This window comes from Entelurus aequoreus, linkage group LG25, assembly GCF_033978785.1.
Source record: "Entelurus aequoreus isolate RoL-2023_Sb linkage group LG25, RoL_Eaeq_v1.1, whole genome shotgun sequence".
NCBI classification, from domain to species: domain Eukaryota; kingdom Metazoa; phylum Chordata; class Actinopteri; order Syngnathiformes; family Syngnathidae; genus Entelurus; species Entelurus aequoreus.
Window position 1 is genome coordinate 5,280,273 of NC_084755.1, and position 20,875 is coordinate 5,301,147.

At 40.2% G+C, this 20,875-nt stretch overlaps 1 protein-coding gene across 1 annotated transcript; it reads left to right on the plus strand.

Annotated features, from left to right (window-relative positions):
* The first annotated feature begins 610 nt into the window (after nucleotides 1-610).
* Nucleotides 611-18,301, plus strand: mrpl12 (mitochondrial ribosomal protein L12). The gene is made up of 6 exons (XM_062037219.1): nucleotides 611-776; nucleotides 896-955; nucleotides 2,412-2,586; nucleotides 6,329-6,394; nucleotides 10,216-10,353; nucleotides 17,922-18,301. The coding sequence occupies exons 1-6, from the start codon at nucleotides 766-768 to the stop codon at nucleotides 18,036-18,038; spliced, it is 567 nt and encodes a 188-aa protein (XP_061893203.1). The 5' UTR covers nucleotides 611-765; the 3' UTR covers nucleotides 18,039-18,301.
* Nucleotides 18,302-20,875: the final 2,574 nt, after the last annotated feature.

The following is a 20,875-nucleotide window of genomic DNA, read 5'->3' on the forward strand; positions in this document are numbered from 1 at the left end:
AAAGTGTTTTCTGGAATGTTACTTGCTGAAAAAAAGTTTGAGAACCAGTGCTGTAGAGCTTTACAGCAAGAACCGGGAACACATTAATTCATTCATTCACTACACATTCCCACAGTGATGTTGCCATGGGGTTATAATAATAGTCATTTTATTTCAAGATCCAGGGGAATCCATATCACAGAAGAAAAAACATACAACGATAAAACACAAAAGAAATACAAGCAGAAATAAATTAAAATAAAAACTTATGGAACCTAATTTTATGGACTTTCCTCTTTGTGATGTTAAGTTCCTGTTATACGCTGTTATACAGTATATGCCTTGAGCTCTTATTTTGAAGGCGCTAAGAGCGGAAGTGATGACACGTTGTAGTGGAGCGGAGGTTTTTTGAAAGAAAGAAAATAAAGTGGTCCTCGTGTAAGACTGGAGCCTCCGTGTTTATTTTGTAGTTTTATACAGTATAGCCGACATTTATAAACCCTCGGTTACATTTACATACTTTAAAAAAAAAAAAAAAAACCAAAAAAAGCGGCACTGGGAACATGTGTGAAGTAACTTGCTCAAATGGCCAAGGCCATGGCGGAAGTGCCAGGAAGCCTCACATTTTTAGACGGCTCCTGTGACATATAAGCGCACCTTATTGTGTGAATTTAAACTACTTATTATTCACTGCTTATTTTACACCTATAAATACATTTACTATCCACACGATGTGATAAAAGCTCAACGTAAACGTGTTCTGCGTCGGCCACCGTAGCTGACGCAATGCATGCCGGGTAGGTCAGCTTCACTAAGGACGCCATGTGCCTTCTCTGAAGCGGAGTCTCTTTTGACACAACAAAACTCGGACCTCGGCCTCTTGTCACCGACCTTGGCTTCTCGTTTCACACTTTAGGACTCAAGCCAGCATGTTCTGCATCCGAAGGGCGCTGCGGGCCGCGGCTCACATCCACCGGTACGTTCCGTTCATGTAGGACCTGGAGGGGCAGCTCAGCATCAGACTGACACAGTCAAGGGCAGCCAGCCGGCGTCTGACGTTTGTGTTCGTGCTTTATAGAGTAACATTGTACTATTTGATCAACTTTCCTCACATTGTAGGACACATATTAACTCAAGTGTTAGATAGCTAGCACACTATTGTAGTGCACCGTGACTGTGTTCAGCTGTATGCTAGCTTGGTGTAGGTCACGTGACTTGTCCTACTCGCCGCCTTGTCGTTTAGTGTGTTTGCTGTCATTCAAACTACTTCTGACAGTCATACCCTCGACAATCAAGGTCACTCGTGTTCAGGAATGATCTTATTTGAAATGTTGAGTTTAAAAGTAGGCTCTAGCACCCCCCTGCGACCCGGTAAGGCAGTGTTATTCAACCACTGTGCCGCGGCACACTAGTGTGCCATTATGCAACTTCACCCAATTGGTCTAAAAAAATATTTTTTGCAAATCAATCCATCCACTTTCTACCGCTTGTCCCTTTTGGGGTCGCGGGGGGTGCTGGAGCCTATCTCAGCTGCATTCGGGTGGAAGACGGGGTACACCCTTAACAAGTTGCCACAAAAATGGCACAATTTTACCATAACATTTACAGTAAAATGGTCACGCTCTATTTTACTGTAAAATTCTGGTAATTGATCTGCCAGTTTTTTTGCATGAAAAATATGGTTGTTGCTAGAGATGTCCGATATTATCGGCCGATATATGCGTATATATAATTCCACGACTGCATATATCGGTATCGGTTGATATCGGTATCGGTAATTAAAGAGTTGGACAATATCGGATATCGGCAAAAAGCCATTATCGGACATCCCTAGTTGTTGCTGTTTTCACTTTGTATTACTGTAAATGTAATATTGGTACCACAGGTTTTTTCTTACTTTTATTTCTTACTAGTTTTTTCTTACTTTTTTTTCTTTACTAGTTTTTCTTACTAGTTTTTCTGAAGATCGAGCTGTTTTAAAAAAATACATATATTGTCATGTTTACAGTGTACAATTTGATGTAAACTTGCTTTGAAATCATAAGGCTAAGTAGTTATTTACGTATGTTTTTACCCCCAAAATGTTTCGAATGTATGATAATATAACATCTGTTGCTTTATTAGATAGATAAAGTTTAAAATATATACAACTGCGCGCAGTACATGTCTTTTTTCCTGTCAACATAAAAAAAGATGCAGTACTTTATTGATGCATATTATTTCCAGGCTTTCATGGGCCGTTCAAAATGATGTGGCAGGCCAGATCTGGCCCCCGGGCCGTGAGTTTGAGGCCAGTGGTCCAGGGAGATGGAAGTGTCTGACGCTCATTCAGCCAGGGCTCCATGATGCTTGTCTATTCCCACGCCAGCTTTGCTTGAAATGATAGTGATGGTGGCCTCATACCAACTAATTCATGTTTATTTCCTTCCCAGGACACTTCTTCACCAACACACGTGTGCGCTTCCACTCCTCAAAACCAACAGCACCCTCGCCGCGCCTTCCTTCGACGGCCCTCCCAAAGACTACTCCCCCAAAATCCAGCAGCTCGTAAACGACATTGCCAACCTCACCTTGTTAGAAGTTTCGGACCTGAATGAGCTTCTCAAGGTATGTATCACAGACTGCCAAGGCAGTGGTTCTCAAATGGGGGTACGCGTACCCCTGGGGGTACTTGAAGGTATGCCAAGGGGTACGTGAGATTTTTTTAAAATGTCTGTCGAACTGTGAAAAGAAATGCAACAATGCAATATTCAGTGTTGACAGCTAGATTTTTTTGTGGACATGTTCCATAAATATTGATGTTAAAGATTTATTTTTTTGTGAAGAAATGTTTAGAATGAAGTTCATAAATCCAGATGGATCTCTATTACAATCCCCAAAGAGGGCACTTTAAGTTGATGATTACTTCTATGTGTAGAAATCTTTATTCATAATTGAATCACTTGTTTATTTTTCAACAAGTTTGTAGTTATTTTTATATATTTTTTTCCAAATATTTCAAGAAAGACCACAACAAATGAGCAATATTTTGCACTGTTCTACAATTTAATAAATCAGAAACTGATGACATAGTGCTGTATTTTACTTCTTTATCTCTTTTTTTCAACCAAAAATGCTTTGCTCTGATTAGGGGGTACTTGAATTAAAAAAAATGTTCACAGGGGGTACATCACTGAAAAAAGGTTGAGAACCACTGTGCCAAAGTACCTGTGGTTGTGGGGGCGTGGCTAGATGACATCATTGTATAATAGGATGCATAGGATTTCTTTAAAAATGCTATAAAAAAAAAGTATACATACATTTAAAAACAAATCTGTTATTTATTAATATTAAGGTATATGTTTTTTATATTATATCTGTGGCAGTGCTCTGCCGTGGCTCCTCCTGACCACCACACACTGGCGTGAGAGCCCTGGTATTCTGGTTACAATGTTTTTTATGAGTCCACTCTGCGGCAACCGCACTCGACTTTTCAGTCTTAGTCTCTCTTGCTCTCCGTTGTGCTCTCCAGCGTGTGTCTTTCTCTCTCTCTATAACGCCAACTCCAACCACGTGTCTCGTGCCGGCTGCTGCTAATAAGGGCGACAGGTGATTAGATAACAAGCACCAGCTGGGCAATCTACTCCCCTCTCCACAATATCGTTTTGCTGTATTTTTACAATTGTTGCTGGTTATTGTACAGTGTACTTTGTTGGAAATTTTTCAAGTTTCTAGAAACTTTTAATTACTTTTTCCCTTTATTTAAAGCCACAAATCTAGCATCTTTTTCTGTAGTTATTGAAGACTATACTCGTGTTTACTGCTGTAGCTCCACGTCCCCAACGAACGGTGAGCTGCAGCGAGCTTTTGCTGTCCCAAAATGTTCACTGTGGTCACACTTTCTTCACGCTGCTGCGAGCCTTCTCTTCTTAAAAGCGGCCATGTCCTCTGAATATTTGCCCGTTTGGTAGATGACCGTTTGCTGGAAAGTCTGGGCTTTACTAAAGTACAGCCGGGCGATATGGCCTTTTATTAATATCTCAATATGTTTAGTCCATGTCACGATACACCATATATATGTGGATATGTTTAGTCCATGTCACGATACACCATATATATGTGGATATGTTTAGTCCATGTCACGATACACCATATATATGTGGATATGTTTAGTCCATGTCACAATACACCATATATATGTGGATATGTTTAGTCCATGTCACAATACACCATATATATGTGGATATGTTTAGTCCATGTCACGATACACCATATATATGTGGATATGTTTAGTCCATGTCACGATACACCATATATATGTGGATATGTTTAGTCCATGTCACGATACACCATATATATGTGGATATGTTTAGTCCATGTCACGATACACCATATATATGTGGATATGTTTAGTCCATGTCACCATACACCATATATATGTGGATATGTTTAGTCCATGTCACCATACACCATATATATGTGGATATGTTTAGTCCATGTCACCATACACCATATATATGTGGATATGTTTAGTCCATGTCACCATACACCATATATATGTGGATATGTTTAGGCCATGTCACGATACAACATATATATGTGGATATGTTTAGTCCATGTCACGATATACCATATATATGTGGATATGTTTAGTCCATGTCACGATACACCATATATATGTGGATATGTTTAGTCCATGTCACGATACACCATATATATGTGGATATGTTTAGTCCATGTCACGATACACCATATATATGTGGATATGTTTAGTCCATGTCACCATACACCATATATATGTGGATATGTTTAGTCCATGTCACGATACACCATATATATGTGGATATGTTTAGTCCATGTCACCATACACCATATATATGTGGATATGTTTAGTCCATGTCACGATACACCATATATATGTGGATATGTTTAGTCCATGTCACCATACACCATATATATGTGGATATGTTTAGTCCATGTCACGATATACCATATATATGTGGATATGTTTAGTCCATGTCACGATACACCATATATATGTGGATATGTTTAGTCCATGTCACGATACACCATATATATGTGGATATGTTTAGTCCATGTCACGATACAACATATATATGTGGATATTTGGCCTTAGCCTTGAATGAACACTTGATGCATATAATCACAGCAGTATGATGATTCTATGTGTCTACATTAAAACATTCTTCTTCATACTGCATTAATATATGCTACTTTTAAACTTTCATGCAGAGAGGGACATCACAACTAAAAGTGTATTTATTAAACAGTTATTAAGCAGTGGCACAAACAGAAAGTGCAAGATTGTCAGAGACATTTTAAAACAAGCTATTAGTGCACTTTTGTGCATGATGTCACTAAGATGACATATCAAAACAACACTGAATTAAAGTGCACTTTTTGTACAGAAGGCCACTACAATAGTTTAAAACTAATAAAGTGCACTTTTGTGCATGATGTCACACAAGATATTTCAATAAGTGTCAAATAAAAATGAGCTGCATAATAGGAAATCAAATAGTGTATGTCCTTCACTATGTGGTAGGTTCCTGCGGACGTTATCTCCTTCTGTTGTTGACTATTTGTTTCATACGGTGTTGATGTGGAAATGGTTGCCTCTGCATTTTGTTGGTGTGGCACTGGAACGGAGATGTTGACATGCGGAGCTTCAAGCACTCTTCATTCTCTAGCGGGTGACTTTTCAAATGATGCTACAAATTAGCAGTAATGCTACTTTTTGTAGCCACGCTTTTGCCCCACACTTGACATATTACGGTTGTCTGTTCAACATCTTCCCGCTTGAAGCCAAACCACCGCCAGACGATGGACCCCCTGCTGTTTTTCTTGGGAATTAATTCTTCCTTCATTTGTTACCAGATTGGCACCTTCTCTCTCTCGTAATACCACTCGCACCACTCCGCTAGCATCACAGCTAACGTTACCCATGCCGCTACCTCTCTGCTCGGCGAGGGCGTATGACGTTGCACGCGTGACAGTATGTAAGAAGGCGCGCTTGTTTTATGTCTCTGTGAGAAGGAGAGACAAGAAAGAGTGATAAAAGCCTGTAGTGTAATGCCCGCAGATAAAAACAACTGTGTGAGAACGTATACTCCAATCTTACAAACTCCATATATCGCCCAGCCCTAATTGGTGTGAATAAAAACGGAAAGAGTTTGCCGCTGTTTGGGATTCAGTGGAAATCCGGGATTGGAGGGGAAAGAAGAAGAGTGACACATCCTCGCTAGCTACTTCTGTGAGAGAGGACAGCAACCAGATTGAATTTTAGTTGAGGACCAATGTGTTGTATTGCAGTTCACTTATTGATGCTTTGTGTTTATTTTGTTGACAGAAAACATTGAATATTAAGGATGTGGGGATGATGCCAATGGGAGCAATGGCTGCTCCTGGAGCTCAGGTAAGCAAGATCTAAACAAATTATTCACATTCTTTAATCAATATGCTCAAAAAGTACTTATCCACATACGATTTGTTGACAAGTCATTTTTTTCAACAAGTAAAATGAATCTACACTGTTAGAAACACCATGTTTTATGTTTCTTATGCTTCAATATGTTTTAGTTATGTGAATGAAAAGTGTGTTACAAAGTGAAGTGAATTATATTTATATAGCGCTTTTCTATAGTAACTCAAAGCGCTTTACCTAGTGAAAGCCAATAGCTAGGTTCCATTTAAAGCAGTGTGGGTGGCACTGGGAGCAGGTGGGTCAAGTGTCTTGCCCAAGGACACAACGGCAGTGACTAGGATGGCGGAAGCGGGGATCGAACCCTCAAATTGCTGGCACGGCCACTCTCCCAACCGAGCTATACCGCCCCTGTACTAATACATTCATTATTTCTGCTGGGTGTTGTGGCGTCCTAGTTTGTTCAGCGGTCCTTGAACACAACACCTCCCCAACAGAACAAATCACTCTGTGCTAAGAGCTTCTAAGCTCAATGTACTCAAATGCATAGATAGCTTAGTCGCTCAGACAGCAATGTGTTAATATAGTTTCAATTTCAGGCAAATTGAGATCTACACTACCGTTTAAAAGTTTGGGATCACATGTAAATGTCCTTATTTTTGAAGGAAAAGCACTGTACTTTTCAATGAAGATAACTTTAAACTAGTCTTAACTTGAAAGAAATACACTCTATACATTGCTAATGTGGTAAATGACTATTCTAGCTGCAAATGTCTGCTTTTTGGTGCAATATCTACATAGGTGTATAGAGGCCCATTTCCAGCAACTATCACTCCAGTGTTCTAATGGTACAATGTGTTTGCTCATTGGCTCAGAAGGCTAATTGATGATTAGAAAACCCTTGTGCAATCATGTTCACACATCTGAAAACACTTTAGCGCGTTACAGAAGCTACAAAACTGACCTTCCCTTGAGCAGATTGAGTTTCTGGAGCATCACATTTGTGGGGTCAATTAAACGCTCAAAATGGCCAGAAAAAGAGAACTTTCATCTGAAACTCGACAGTCTATTCTTGTTCTTAGAAATGAAGGCTTTTCCACAAAATTGTTTGGGTGACCCCAAACTTTTCAGCGGTAGTGTATGTGTGATTTATTCGATTGGCGAAAATGACAGCGATTGACCAAAATGTGCGGGGAAGTTGCGAGCATTGGACAAAGTTAGGAGGCCGTACATAGTTTGCATATTTCCTGACTGTCAGGTTCAAACACTGATGACATCTATTAAACAGGACAAGAAGCAAAGAATCAAACAGAGACAGAATTAAATTTGGCTCAATTTGAGGAGAAACGTCTGGGGCCGTACTTATCAAGCTTCTTAGAATTACTCCTAAGAAGTCTGCTAAGAGTTGACTTAAGAGTAAATAAGTTATTCGCTGAAAGCTGCACTTAAAAGTTAGTTATCAAGCGTCTTACTCACACTTTCAGCGAAGTGTAGGACTGAATCTTAAGTGTCACACTCAGAGCTGAATTACGACATTACTATGTGCCGTAAACGGAATTTTAGGTGACGTCATTTCTGTGTCCATAGAAATGACCAATCACGGAAGGGAATCCCTTGTCTAAGAATAAAGAAATATCTTGGAAATATTTAAGTGGACAATGGGAGTGTATATTTTGACAATAAACTACAAAATAATACAAAACAAACTAGTCTCCCCGCCCGCACTCACGCTACCGCTCCCTCTCTTCTCTCGCCCACACACTCACTGACGTCACTCACCTCACATGCTGTCACCTATTAAAGGGTCACACACACACATACGCTACTCTCATAACATTTTCTTTCCAATTCATTAATTAGGCAACTAATTTGAAAGTGGTGTGGGTGGCTCTATATATACTAGCCCACTGCAGACACATGCAGAAATCAACAAGGAATCGAAAATTATTAAATCTGTGACAAAAATAATACCCGCTCTGTCTAAACGATATACCGTTTGATCAGCTGCTCGTCATCAAACAAAGCCAGGACATCCTTCCCACGTCTCTCTCGCCTCAGTGCCATCCCCCGCTGGCAACTCCTAGCCACTTAGGACACCTCTGAAGGTCTCTTAAATATCGTGGAGAGTAGGAGTGATTCTTAGACTTAAGAACGTTGATAAATAGCTTTTACCGTATTTCCTTGAATAGCCGCAGGGGCGTTAATTAATTTAAAACCTCCTGTCACTCCTGCGTTTACCGGAAACCGGCGGGATGGGCGTGCATGCGGTAATTATTTTAAAACCTCTTCTCACTCCGGCGTTTACCAAAAGGAATCCATGAAATTTAGGCGTGAGCTTTGAGTGTGATGTAAGCATACCATCATGAAAAGCACATTTAATTAAAAAAAAAAAACGTTATTATGGTCTTCCCTGTACTTATAAATGGAGTCCATTTGCAGCTCCTTCTGACCAAAAGCATCGATAACTTGTTTATAGAAGTCTTCCTTATTTTCTTTTTTCCGTTTTAAAAGTCTCTGTCTCGATGGAGATATTGCTTTAATTATTACCTCATGCTTCCATTGAAAGTCCAGTTTAGAAAACTGTTTTATTTTAGATACCGGTATGTAATCCTCCTTGTTAAAAGGAAGAAAAAAAAATCTCTTGCTGCGTGTGTTCACTTTTTCTGCAGTACCGGAAGTCGCAAGAAGGATCACTAGCGCGGCAGCGCCCTCTACCACCAGGAGGCGGGAGTCATTTAATGACTTATACAGTATTTCACACACGCAGCTACGGTATATTAATAAAACATAGCTGCTTACTGTTCTCTTTAGCATACTGTACCGGTATTCAATAGCTTGGACCTTAAATCCTACTGAATAGCTCTTTATCTTTTTTCCTTTGTGCGATTGTAAACTACTGAAAGCAGCTTCCTCCATTTTGAAAATGAGGACAGATGCGTCACTCGTGACGTAACGAATTTGACCCGGTGGAAGTTCTAGCCATATGCTAAATATTTTGCGAAACGAGTTTGACCCGGTGAAAATTATAGACATGCGATAATAAAATTAATATTTTGCGAAACGAATTCGATCCAGCTTTAATAATAAACCGGCGATAAGGCCAAGCATGCGTTAATTATTTTGAGAAACGAGTATAATACTATATTCCCTGTGCCAATTCAAGGAAATACGGTATTCTTAAATTTGAGAGTAGGACTAAATTTCGCAAATTCTCAGGACTTAAGTGTAAAATGGCACCCTAAGACGCTTGATAAATACGGCCCCTGGTCCGTACTCTTGAACAGTCTCCAGCACGCTCTGCCAAAAGATTGCACGCCTCCTTCTTTTATTTGGACCTTCCCTGACCACATGGCCACCGCTGTTTCTAAGGGACGAGGGTCGTAAACAGTTCACAGAAAAGGTCGGTTCAAAAAAATAGTTCAAAAAGAGGTTCCTGGAGTGGAGTCTGGTCCTGCTTCCTCTTCGCTTTTGTAGTTCTTGGGTCAGACAATATCTTTCTGTTGATTACAGTACATGAAAGAAACAAGCACCTTCATGTTGCTTCCCCCCTACACAGTGGAGTTTTACAAGCCTTCCTCTTGGTAGGTTCAAAGACAGCTTTTGCTTCTCATCGAGCCCTCAATGTAACACAAAGTTGTTGTGATAACTTAGAAGCAATTATTCTAACACTGACTTGTCTTTAAATGATCATTTTTATTAGATGGCAATTTTAAATGTCGACACGTTAGCCATTAAGCTTGAGGAAAGCGTCTGACATGGCTGCTCAGCCTCGGTGGAGGTCTCCCTTCCATTCATTGTGAATGTGTGCCGCTCAGGCCGTAGATGAGGAAGAAGCACCCATCAAGAAGGAGCAGACTCACTTCACTGTCAAGCTCACCGAAGTCAACGCCGCCGAAAAAGTCAAGCTCATAAAGGAGGTGAAGAACTGCATCCAAGGCTTGAATCTGGTGCAGGTAAGTCTGGTTTTTTCATGGACATTATACATTATTGTGCTTATACTTTCATTGTTATGTTTCCATGTGCTTATACTTTCATTATGTTTCCATGTGTACATGCTGAACACTGCAAAAAGTCAGTGTTCAAAAACAAGAAAAAAAAATACAAAAATGAGGGGTATTTTATTTGAACTAAGCAAAATTATCTGCCAATAGAACAAGAAAATTTGGCTTGTCAGGACTTTCCAAAACAAGTAAAATTAGCTAACCTCAATGAACCCAAAAATAGCTTAAAATAAGTATATTCTCACTAATAACAAGTGCACTTTTCTTGGTAGAAAAAAAGAGACCTTTTTGCTCAATATGTTGAAAAATATTGTTAAATGAAGTAAATGCTAGTGCCATTATCTTGACATAATGATATGCGCTCGGCATTACATGTCTTGAAACCAGCAAACTTATACTAAAAACTAGTTTATTGTTCTTAATGGAAAGGCAACAAGGCAAGCGCTTGTTACTCTCGGGGTCTCCTAGCCCAGGGGTCACCAACCTTTTTGAAAGCAAGAGCTACTTCTTGGGTAGTGATTAATGCGAAGGGCTACCAGTTTGATACACACTTAAATAAATTGTCAGAAATAGCCAATTTGCTCAATTTACCTTTAACTCTATGTTATTATTAATAATTAATGATATTTACACTTAATTGAACGGTTTAAAAGAGGAGAAAACACGAAAAAAAATGAAAATTAAATTTTGAAACATAGTTTATCTTCAATTTCGACTCTTTAAAATTCAAAATTCAACCGAAAAAAAGAAGAGTAAAACTAGCTCATTCAAATCTTTTTGAAAAAATTAAAAAAAGAATTTATGGAACATCATTAGTAATTATAAATAGTTGATTTATATAGGCTAGTAAGGTAAAGTTTTGTACGTGACACCTCTGAGGAAGGCTGCAGAAGCAAGATAGCCGAAACTTGTCAGGTACAAAACTTTACCTTACTAGCCTATATAAATCAACTATTTATAAATACACATTAGTAGGCTAAATGAACCTCTTTAACATATCATTAGTAATTTTTCCTGATTAAGATTAATTTTAGAAGTTTGATGACATGTTTTAAATAGGTTAAACTCCAATCTACACTTTGTTAGAATATATAACAAATTGGACGAAGCATATTTCTAACAAAGACTAATCATTATTTCTTCTAGATTTTCCAGAACAAAAATTTTAAAAGAAATTCAAAAGACTTTGAAATAAGATTTAAATTTGATTCTACAGATTTTCTAGATTTGCCAGAATATTTTTTTTGAATTTTAATCATAATAAGTTTGAAAAAATATTTCACAGATATTCTTCGTCGAAAAAACAGAAGCTAAAATGAAGAATTAAAATAAAATGTATTTATTATTCTTTACAATAAAAGAAAAAATACTTGAACATTGATTTAAATTGTCAGGAAAGAAAAGGAAGGAATTTAAAAGGTAAAAAGGTATATGTGTTTAAAAATCCTAAAATCATTTTTAAGGTTGTATTTTTTATCTAAAATTGTCTTTCTGAAAGTTATAAGAAGCAAAGTAAAAAAAATCATGTATTTATTTAAACAAGTGAAGACCAAGTCTTTAAATATTTTCTTGGATTTTCAAATTCTATTTGAGTTTTGTCTCTCTTAGAATTAAAAATGTCGAGCAAAGCGAGACCAGCTTGCTAGTAAATAAATAAAATAAAAAAAAAATAGAGGCAGCTCACTGGTAAGTGCTGCTATTTGAGCTATTTTTAGAACAGGCCAGCGGGCTACTCATCTGGTCCTTACGGGCTACCTGGTGCCCGCGGGCACCGCGTTGGTGACCCCTGTCCTAGCCGCTCAGGCAAATCATATTGTCTAAAAATGCATTTTTCCATGGATAACATGACATCATCGCGCCAAGTGCGTGCTCTTTCAGTCAATTAGTGCGCATATATACAGCCCGGCCCCCGGCCAAAATGTTTTTTATTGTAATTTTGAGGAATTTATCTGAATGTGCATGAACTATTTCTGTTCAAAATTGTTAGAAATGTCAAATGTTTAAATATTAACTGTCAGTTTACTGTACTGTGCCAACTGTACTACTATATGAGTACGTGTTGTCTATTGTTTCATTGAAGATAAAACAGCAAAGTCCATTTGGCTGTCATCTGTTTTAATTATGAGACACAATTGTGCCAAAATCATGATTTTTTTCGTTCATGCTTGAAATAAGAAATGATGACTTTAAAAAAGTAGTTTTATACTTGTGAGTGTTGATGACACAACACTTGATATTCTAGTTTCAAGCATGTTTTACTCAATATAGCTCATCAAATCTCAGCAACAAGCTGTAATATCTTACTGACATCATTTAGGAGCAAAACACTTAAAACAAGTAAAACACTCTAACATAAAATCTGCTTAGTGAGAAGAATGATCTTATCAGACAGAAAATAAGCAAATATCACCCTTATTTGACATATTTAATCTTACTTAGATTGCAGTTTTTGCAGTGAAAGCTTTTAGGTTTTGCTCACATTTGCTTTCTTTTATTCAGACTCGCCGAGTTGGTGCTTTTCAAAACACTCGTAGCAAACATGTTTAAGAAATACAAATACTATTAAGTAGAGATGTCCGATAATATCGGGCTGCAGATATTATCGGCCGATAAATGCTTTAAAATGTGATATCGGAAATTATCGGTATCGGTTTCAAAGAGTAAAATGTATGACTTTTTAAAAGGCGGCTGTGTACACGGACGTAGGGAGAAGTACAGAGCGCCAATAAACCTTAAAGGCACTGCCTTTGCGTGCCGGCCCAGTCACATAATATCTACGGCTTTTCACACACACGAGTGAATGCAAGGCATACTTGGTCAACAGCCATACAGGTCACACTGAGGGTGGCCTCAGTTTTTATCAATTACGGAAAATAGCGAAAGTGAAACCGCTTCTATCAGGACATGATCTCGAGAAATTCATCCACGCCTTTATCTCGACTCGTTTAGACTACTGCAATGCCCTGTATGTAGGCATTAGCCAGGCCTGCAGCTCGTGCAGAACTCTGCTGCTCGTCTGCTAACACAGACCCGCAGACGTGAGCACATCACCCCTATATTAGCGTCCCTTCACTGGCTCCCTGTGCGTTACAGAATCCATTTTAAACTCCTTTTATTTGTTTTTAAATGTCTAAACAACCTCGCGCCAACATATCTCTCCGACCTCCTTCAGCCTTACTGCCCCACCCGATCCCTAAGATCAGCCGATCAGCTGCTACTGACGGTTCCCTACACAAGGCTGAAGCTTAGAGGTGACAGAGCTTTCGCCGCTGCTGCTCCCAAGCTCTGGAACGACCTACCTCTTAGTGTTAGACAAGCCTCCTCTCTTCCTGTTTTTAAATCTCTCTTAAAAACATACTTTTATTCAATGGCTTTTAACACTGAGTGATATCCATCCTGCAATGGCGCCCCATAATACACCTGCTGTCAACCTGTTTTTATATTATATATATTTATTTTTTATCGTGTTCTGTTTGTGTTGTGTTGTGTTTGCTCGGTTCTCGTATTATTTTTAACCTGCCCATTGTACAGCACTTTGGCTACCCCTGTGGTAAATTTTAAATGTGCTTTATAAATAAAGTTGATTTGATTTGATTTAGCCGTATAAACAACTTTAACAGTGTTCCAAATATGCGCCACACTGTGAATCCACACCAAACAAGAATGACAAACACATTTCGGGAGAACATCCGCACCGTAACACAACATAAACACAACAGAACAAATACCCGGAACCCCTTGCAGCACTAACCTCAACCTCCTCATGCGCTCTCAGAGAGAGCATGTCCCAAATTCCAAGCTGCTGTTTTGAGGCATGTTAATAAAAAATAATGCACTTTGTGACTTCAATAATAAATATGGCAGTGCCATGTTGGCATTTTTTTACATAACTTGAGTTGATTTTAGGGATGTCCGATAATGGCTTTTTGCCTATATCCGATATTCCGATATTGTCCAAATCTTTAATTACCGATACCGATATCAACCGATATATGCAGTCGTGGAATTAACACATTATTATGCCTAATTTGGACAACCAGGTATGGTGAAGATAAGGTACTTTTTAAAAAAATTAGTAAAATAAGATAAATAAATTAAAAACATTTTCTTGAATAAAAAATAAAGTACAACAATATAAAAACAGTTACATAGAAACTAGTAATGAATGAAAATTAGTAAAATTAAGTGTTAAAGGTTAGTACTATTAGTGGAGCAGCAGCACGCACAATCATGTGTGCTTACGGACTGTATCCCTTGCAGACTGTATTGATATATATTGATATATTGTTAATATTAATAACTGTATCCCTTGCAGACTGTATTGATATATATTGATATATTGTTAATATTAATAACTGTATCCCTTGCAGACTGTATTGATATATATTGATATATTGTTAATATTAATAACTGTATCCCTTGCAGACTGTATTGATATATATTGATATATTGTTAATATTAATAACTGTATCCCTTGCGGACTGTATTGATATATATTGATATATTGTTAATATTAATAACTGTATCCCTTGCAGACTATTGATATATTGTTAATATTAATAACTGTATCCCTTGCAGACTGTATTGATATATATTGATATATTGATATTAACTGTATCCCTTGCAGACTGTATTGATATATATTGATATATTATTAATATTAATAACTGTATCCCTTGCAGACTGTATTGATATATATTGATATATTGTCAATATTAATAACTGTATCCCTTGCAGACTGTATTGATATATATTGATATATAAAGTAGGAACCAGAATATTAATAACAGAAAGAAACAACCCTTTTGTGTGAATGAGTGTAAATGGGGGAGGGAGGTTTTTTGGGTTGGTGCACTAATTGTAAGTGTATCTTGTGTTTTTTATGTGGATTTAATAAAAAAAAAACCTTAAAAAAAACAAAAACCGATACTGATAATAAAAAAACCGATACTTTCCGATATTACATTTTAACGCATATATCGGCCGATAATATCGGCAGGCCGATATTATCGGACATCTCTAGTTGATTTATTTTGGAAAACCTTGTTACATTGTTTAATGCATCCAGCGGGGCATCACAACAAAATTAGGCATAATAATGTGTTCATTCCACCACTGTATATATCGGTATCGGTTGATATCGGTATCGGTAATTAAGAGTTGGACAATATCGGAATATCGGATATCGGCAAAATTAGGCATAATAATGTGTTCATTCCACCACTGTATACATCGGTATCGGTTGATATCGGTATCGGTAATTAAGAGTTGGACAATATCGGAATATCGGATATCGGCAAAAAAGCCATTATCGGACATCTCTACTATTAAGATAATACTTAAATGGGAAATAATGAAGATTAAAAGTATATCAAACATTTAATGAAGTGATCACTGCATTCTTAGACGGGAGTGTGAGTTGCTTGCTTTCTTGTTTTGTAAAATCCTGCACTGTATCGCCCTTTTTAATGACCTCTCTAGGAACTCTGAAGAAACTTTTATTTGAACAGATTTGAACTTTTATCCTTCGCGTTATTTGAACGATTCGTACGGCCGAAAACAACACAAGCGTCGGGCACTTTCTCCTCGTGAAATTGTGAACGTGCCATTTAGTGAGCCCTCAGTAAAATCCAAGCAGTATTAGATTTTTGGCCACTGATTATTTCTTGTGGTAAGAAACTGTACTGCAGCACTTACAGAATAGTGCTGCTAGGATCCTGATGAGAGTGCGGAAATACCACCACATCACACCAGTTCTCAAATCCCTTCACCGGCTTCCTGTTCCACTCAGGATGGAATACAAAGTCTCCCTACTAACCCACCAGTGCCTCCTCTACCTCAAAGAACTGCTCACCCCCAAATCCTCCACACTACACCTCCGCTCCGGACAGGCTAACCTCCTCCAACCTCCGAGGACAAAGCTACGGACTATGGGAGACCGGGCTTTCTGCTCCACCGCTCCCAGTCTGTGGAACACTCTCCCTGACCACCTGAGGGCACCACAGACTGTGGATGCTTTTAAAAAAGGCTTAAAAACCCTTCTTTTTAAAAAAGCCTTTTTTTTTTTTTTAGATATATGCATACTAGTCCTAGCTATTAGGCTGTTCTAGTTTTTATTTTTATTATTAGGGACCGAATGTCCCTTTGGGACAGAGGACCCTATTGTATTTGTAACATTTTATTATTCTTTATTATACCGCCGCCTCTTTGAACTGTAATTTGACCCCCTTAACATGCTTCAAAACTCACCATATTTGACACACACATCAGGACTGGCGAAAATTGCGATCTAATTAAAAAAAACCAAACCCAAAAACTCAAAATTGCGCTCAAGCGCCCCCTAGGAAAACACAGACAAAACTGCTTGTAACGTCCGGTAGGAATGTCGTAGAGGCATGAAACAAAAACCTCTATGTAGGTCTGACTTAGACCTAGATTTCATACATTGACATCCTTCAGCAAAAATCAACAGGAAGTTGTCAATTCCCCCTTCAAACAAAAGTTTAGTAAAAACAGTCACTTTTGCCTCTTTAAACTGTAATTTCACCCCCTTAACATGCTTCATAACTCACCAAACTGGACACACACATCAGGACTAGCAACAATTGCGATCTAATAAAAAAACCCAACCCCAAAACTCAAAATTGCACTCAAGCGCCCCCTAGGAAAACACAGACAAAACTGCTTGTAACGTCCGGTAGGAAGGTCGTAGAGACATGAAACAAAAACCTCTATGTAGGTCTGACTTAGACCTAGATTTTATACATTGACATCCTTCAGCAAAAATCAACAGGAAGTTGTCCATTCCCCCTTCAAACAGAAGTTTAGTAAAAACAGTCACTTTTGCCTCTTTAAACTGTAATTTCACCCCCTTAACATGCTTCATAACTCACCAAACTGGACACACACACATCAGGACTGGCAAAAATTGCGATCTAATAAAAAAAAACCCAACCCCAAAACTAAAAATTGCGCTCTAGCGCCCCCTAGGAAGAAAACACAGACACAACTGCTCCTAGGAAGAAAACTCAGACAAAACTGCCCGTAACTTCCAGTAGGAATGTCATAGAGACATGAAACAATAACCTCTATGTAGGTCTCACTTAGACCTACATTTCATAAATTCACATCCCCCAGCAAAAATCTACAGGAAGTTTGCAATTCCCCCTTCAAAACAAAAGTTTTGTAAAAACCGTTCACCTTTATTCAAAAATTATCTCCTCTGAGCGCGTTTGTCGTGTCGGCTTCAAATTAGCACAGGAGAGAGATTGAACCCTTCTGATTAAAAGTTGATGAAAGAGTTGTAATTAGTGCTCCGGTTTGGATTTTATGTGCCGTCAAAGTCGGTCCCGTCCATCGCTGCTTGCAGCTTTAATCTTTGTATTATTTTTTTAATACACTGTAGCACTTTGAGGTTGTTTGCTCATTGTAAAGTGCTTTTCACAAATAAAATTTATTATTATTACTGTATTGCACACGTCTGCTAACCGCACCTTTTTTGTGTGTGTGTGCTGCACCAGGCCAAGAAACTAGTGGAGTCTCTTCCCCAGGAGATCCGTGCCAATGTTTCCAAAGACGAGGCAGAGAAGCTGAAGGCAGCGTTGCAGGCAGCAGGTGGCACGGTGGTCTTGGAGTAGATGCCCTCACGTTAGCCGCGCACCTGCTCCAGTTTTTTTTGTATTTTATGTGACAAGGAAGACTAAATCAAGGTGGTCTTTCCACACCCGTTGCCGGGGGCGGAACAAGGGAGACTGAACTTTTGACCAATGACCTCCGAGCCGCCCCCTCCCGAGTGCCAGCGGCTGTCTGAAGTCGTGTTGGGGAAGCAGCTTTGAGGGAATGTCAGAGCTGTTGTTTGTTGGAAATGTCAATTAAAAAAGATGAGATATCATTTTCTTTGTCTTCTTCTTCCTATACATGTGTTTTATATCCACCCTTAACCCTTACAGTACACGTTTAATGCATACTTGCCAACCCCCCCATTTTCCGGGAGAGTCCCGAATTTCAGTGCCCCTCCCGAAAATCTCCCGGGGCAACCATTCTCACGAATGTCTCCCGATTTCCACCCGGACAACAATATTGGGGGCGTGCCTTTAGCGTCCTCTCTCACCTGAAACCTTCACCCTTTAACGTCCGCATGCTGTCCTCAGTCACGTCCTCACGCTGTCCTCAGTCACGCCCGCATGCTGTCCTCAGTCACGCCCGCATGCTGTCCTCAGTCACGTCCTCACGCTGTCCTCAGTCACGTCCGCACGCTGTCCTCAGTCACGCCCGCACGCTGTCCTCAGTCACGCCCGCATGCTGTTCTCAGTCACGCCCGCACGCTGTCCTCAGTCACGCCCGCACGCTGTCCTCAGTCACGTCCGCACGCTGTCCTCAGTCACGCCCGCATGCTGTCCTCAGTCACGCCCGCATGCTGTCCTCAGTCACGCCCGCACGCTGTCCTCAGTCACGCCCGCATGCTGTCCTCAGTCACGCCCGCATGCTGTCCTCAGTCACGCCCGCATGCTGTCCTCACTCACGCCCGCATGCTGTCCTCAGTCACGCCCGCACGCTGTCCTCAGTCGCGTCCGCATGCTGTCCTCAGTCACGCCCGCACGCTGTCCTCAGTCACGTCCGCACGCTGTCCTCAGTCACGTCCGCACGCTGTCCTCAGTCACGCCCGCATGCTGTCCTCAGTCACGCCCGCACGCTGTCCTCAGTCACGTCCGCACGCCGTCCTCAGTCACGCCCGCATGCTGTCCTCAGTCACGTCCGCACGCTGTCCTCAGTCACGCCCGCATGCTGTCCTCAGTCACGCCCGCACGCTGTCCTCAGTCACGTCCGCACGCCGTCCTCAGTCACGCCCGCATGCTGTCCTCAGTCACGTCCGCACACTGTCCTCAGTCACGCCCGCATGCTGTCCTCAGTCACGCCCGCACGCTGTCCTCAGTCACGTCCGCACGCCGTCCTCAGTCACGCCCGCATGCTGTCCTCAGTCACGCCCGCATGCTGTCCTCAGTCACGCCCGCACGCTGTCCTCAGTCACGTCCGCATGCTGTCCTCAGTCACGCCCGCATGCTGTCCTCAGTCACGCCCGCATGCTGTCCTCAGTCACGTCCGCATGCTGTCCTCAGTCACGTCCGCACGCTGTCCTCAGTCACGCCCGCATGCTGTCCTCACTCACGCCCGCATGCTGTCCTCAGTCACGTCCGCACGCTGTCCTCAGTCACGCCCGCACGCTGTCCTCAGTCACGTCCGCACGCTGTCCTCAGTCACGTCCGCACGCTGTCCTCAGTCACGCCCGCACGCTGTCCTCAGTCACGTCCGCATGCTGTCCTCAGTCACGTCCGCATGCTGTCCTCAGTCACGTCCGCACGCTGTCCTCAGTCACGCCCGCACGCTGTCCTCAGTCACGTCCGCACGCTGTCCTCAGTCACGTCCGCACGCTGTCCTCAGTCACGCCCGCATGCTGTCCTCAGTCACGTCCGCATGCTGTCCTCAGTCACGTCCGCATGCTGTCCTCAGTCACGTCCGCATGCTGTCCTCAGTCACGTCCGCACGCCGTCCTCAGTCACGCCCGCATGCTGTCCTCAGTCACGCCCGCATGCTGTCCTCAGTCACGCCCGCTTTTCCTCCATATAAACAGCGTGCCGGCCCAGTCACATAACATCTATGGCTTATGGAACACACAACAACCTATCTGGATTCCATGAGAGATTCGATAAGGAATCGGTTCGATAAGAGGATTCGCTAATGGCATCGACATCGATAATTTCTTAATGAACATCATCCCTATCCTCCTCCTTTTATTTATTTATATATATATATATATTAAATACTTGAATTTCAGTGAATTACAGCTATATATATATATATATATATATATATATATATATATATATGGATCCAGCTATATATATACATATATATAGCTGTAATTTATTGAAATTCAAGTATTTATTTATTTATATATATATATATATATACATTAATATATATATATATATACATTAATATATATATATATATATATATATATATATATATATATATATATAGTGGACCTTTTGAATATCTCCCTAATTCTGAGGTGTCAAGGTTGGCAAGTATGGTTTAATGTAACATCAAAAAGTAAAGCTTTTACAAAGATAATGCAATGGTGGACTGCCATTACATTATGCTGATTTATTCATGTTTGTCAACCTAATTATGCCGTTTTTTCCCATTTAAATTCGTATTAAAAAAAAAGAAAGAAACTTGTTTGTGTTTAAATGAGGTTCAGCGGCTATCCTACATAATTTGCAGATGTAGTACCGCTCCTTGCCGCCAGAGGTCAGCAAAGTTCATGTTATTTTTATCTCGTGTCGCTCAACGGAGAACATTTAAAATATCTGCGTTATAACTTGATCAAATGTTTCTGTTGTGACCTTGTTAGAGCTCTACTTTTATGTTAGATCCACTATGGACTGGACTCTCACTATTATGTTAGATC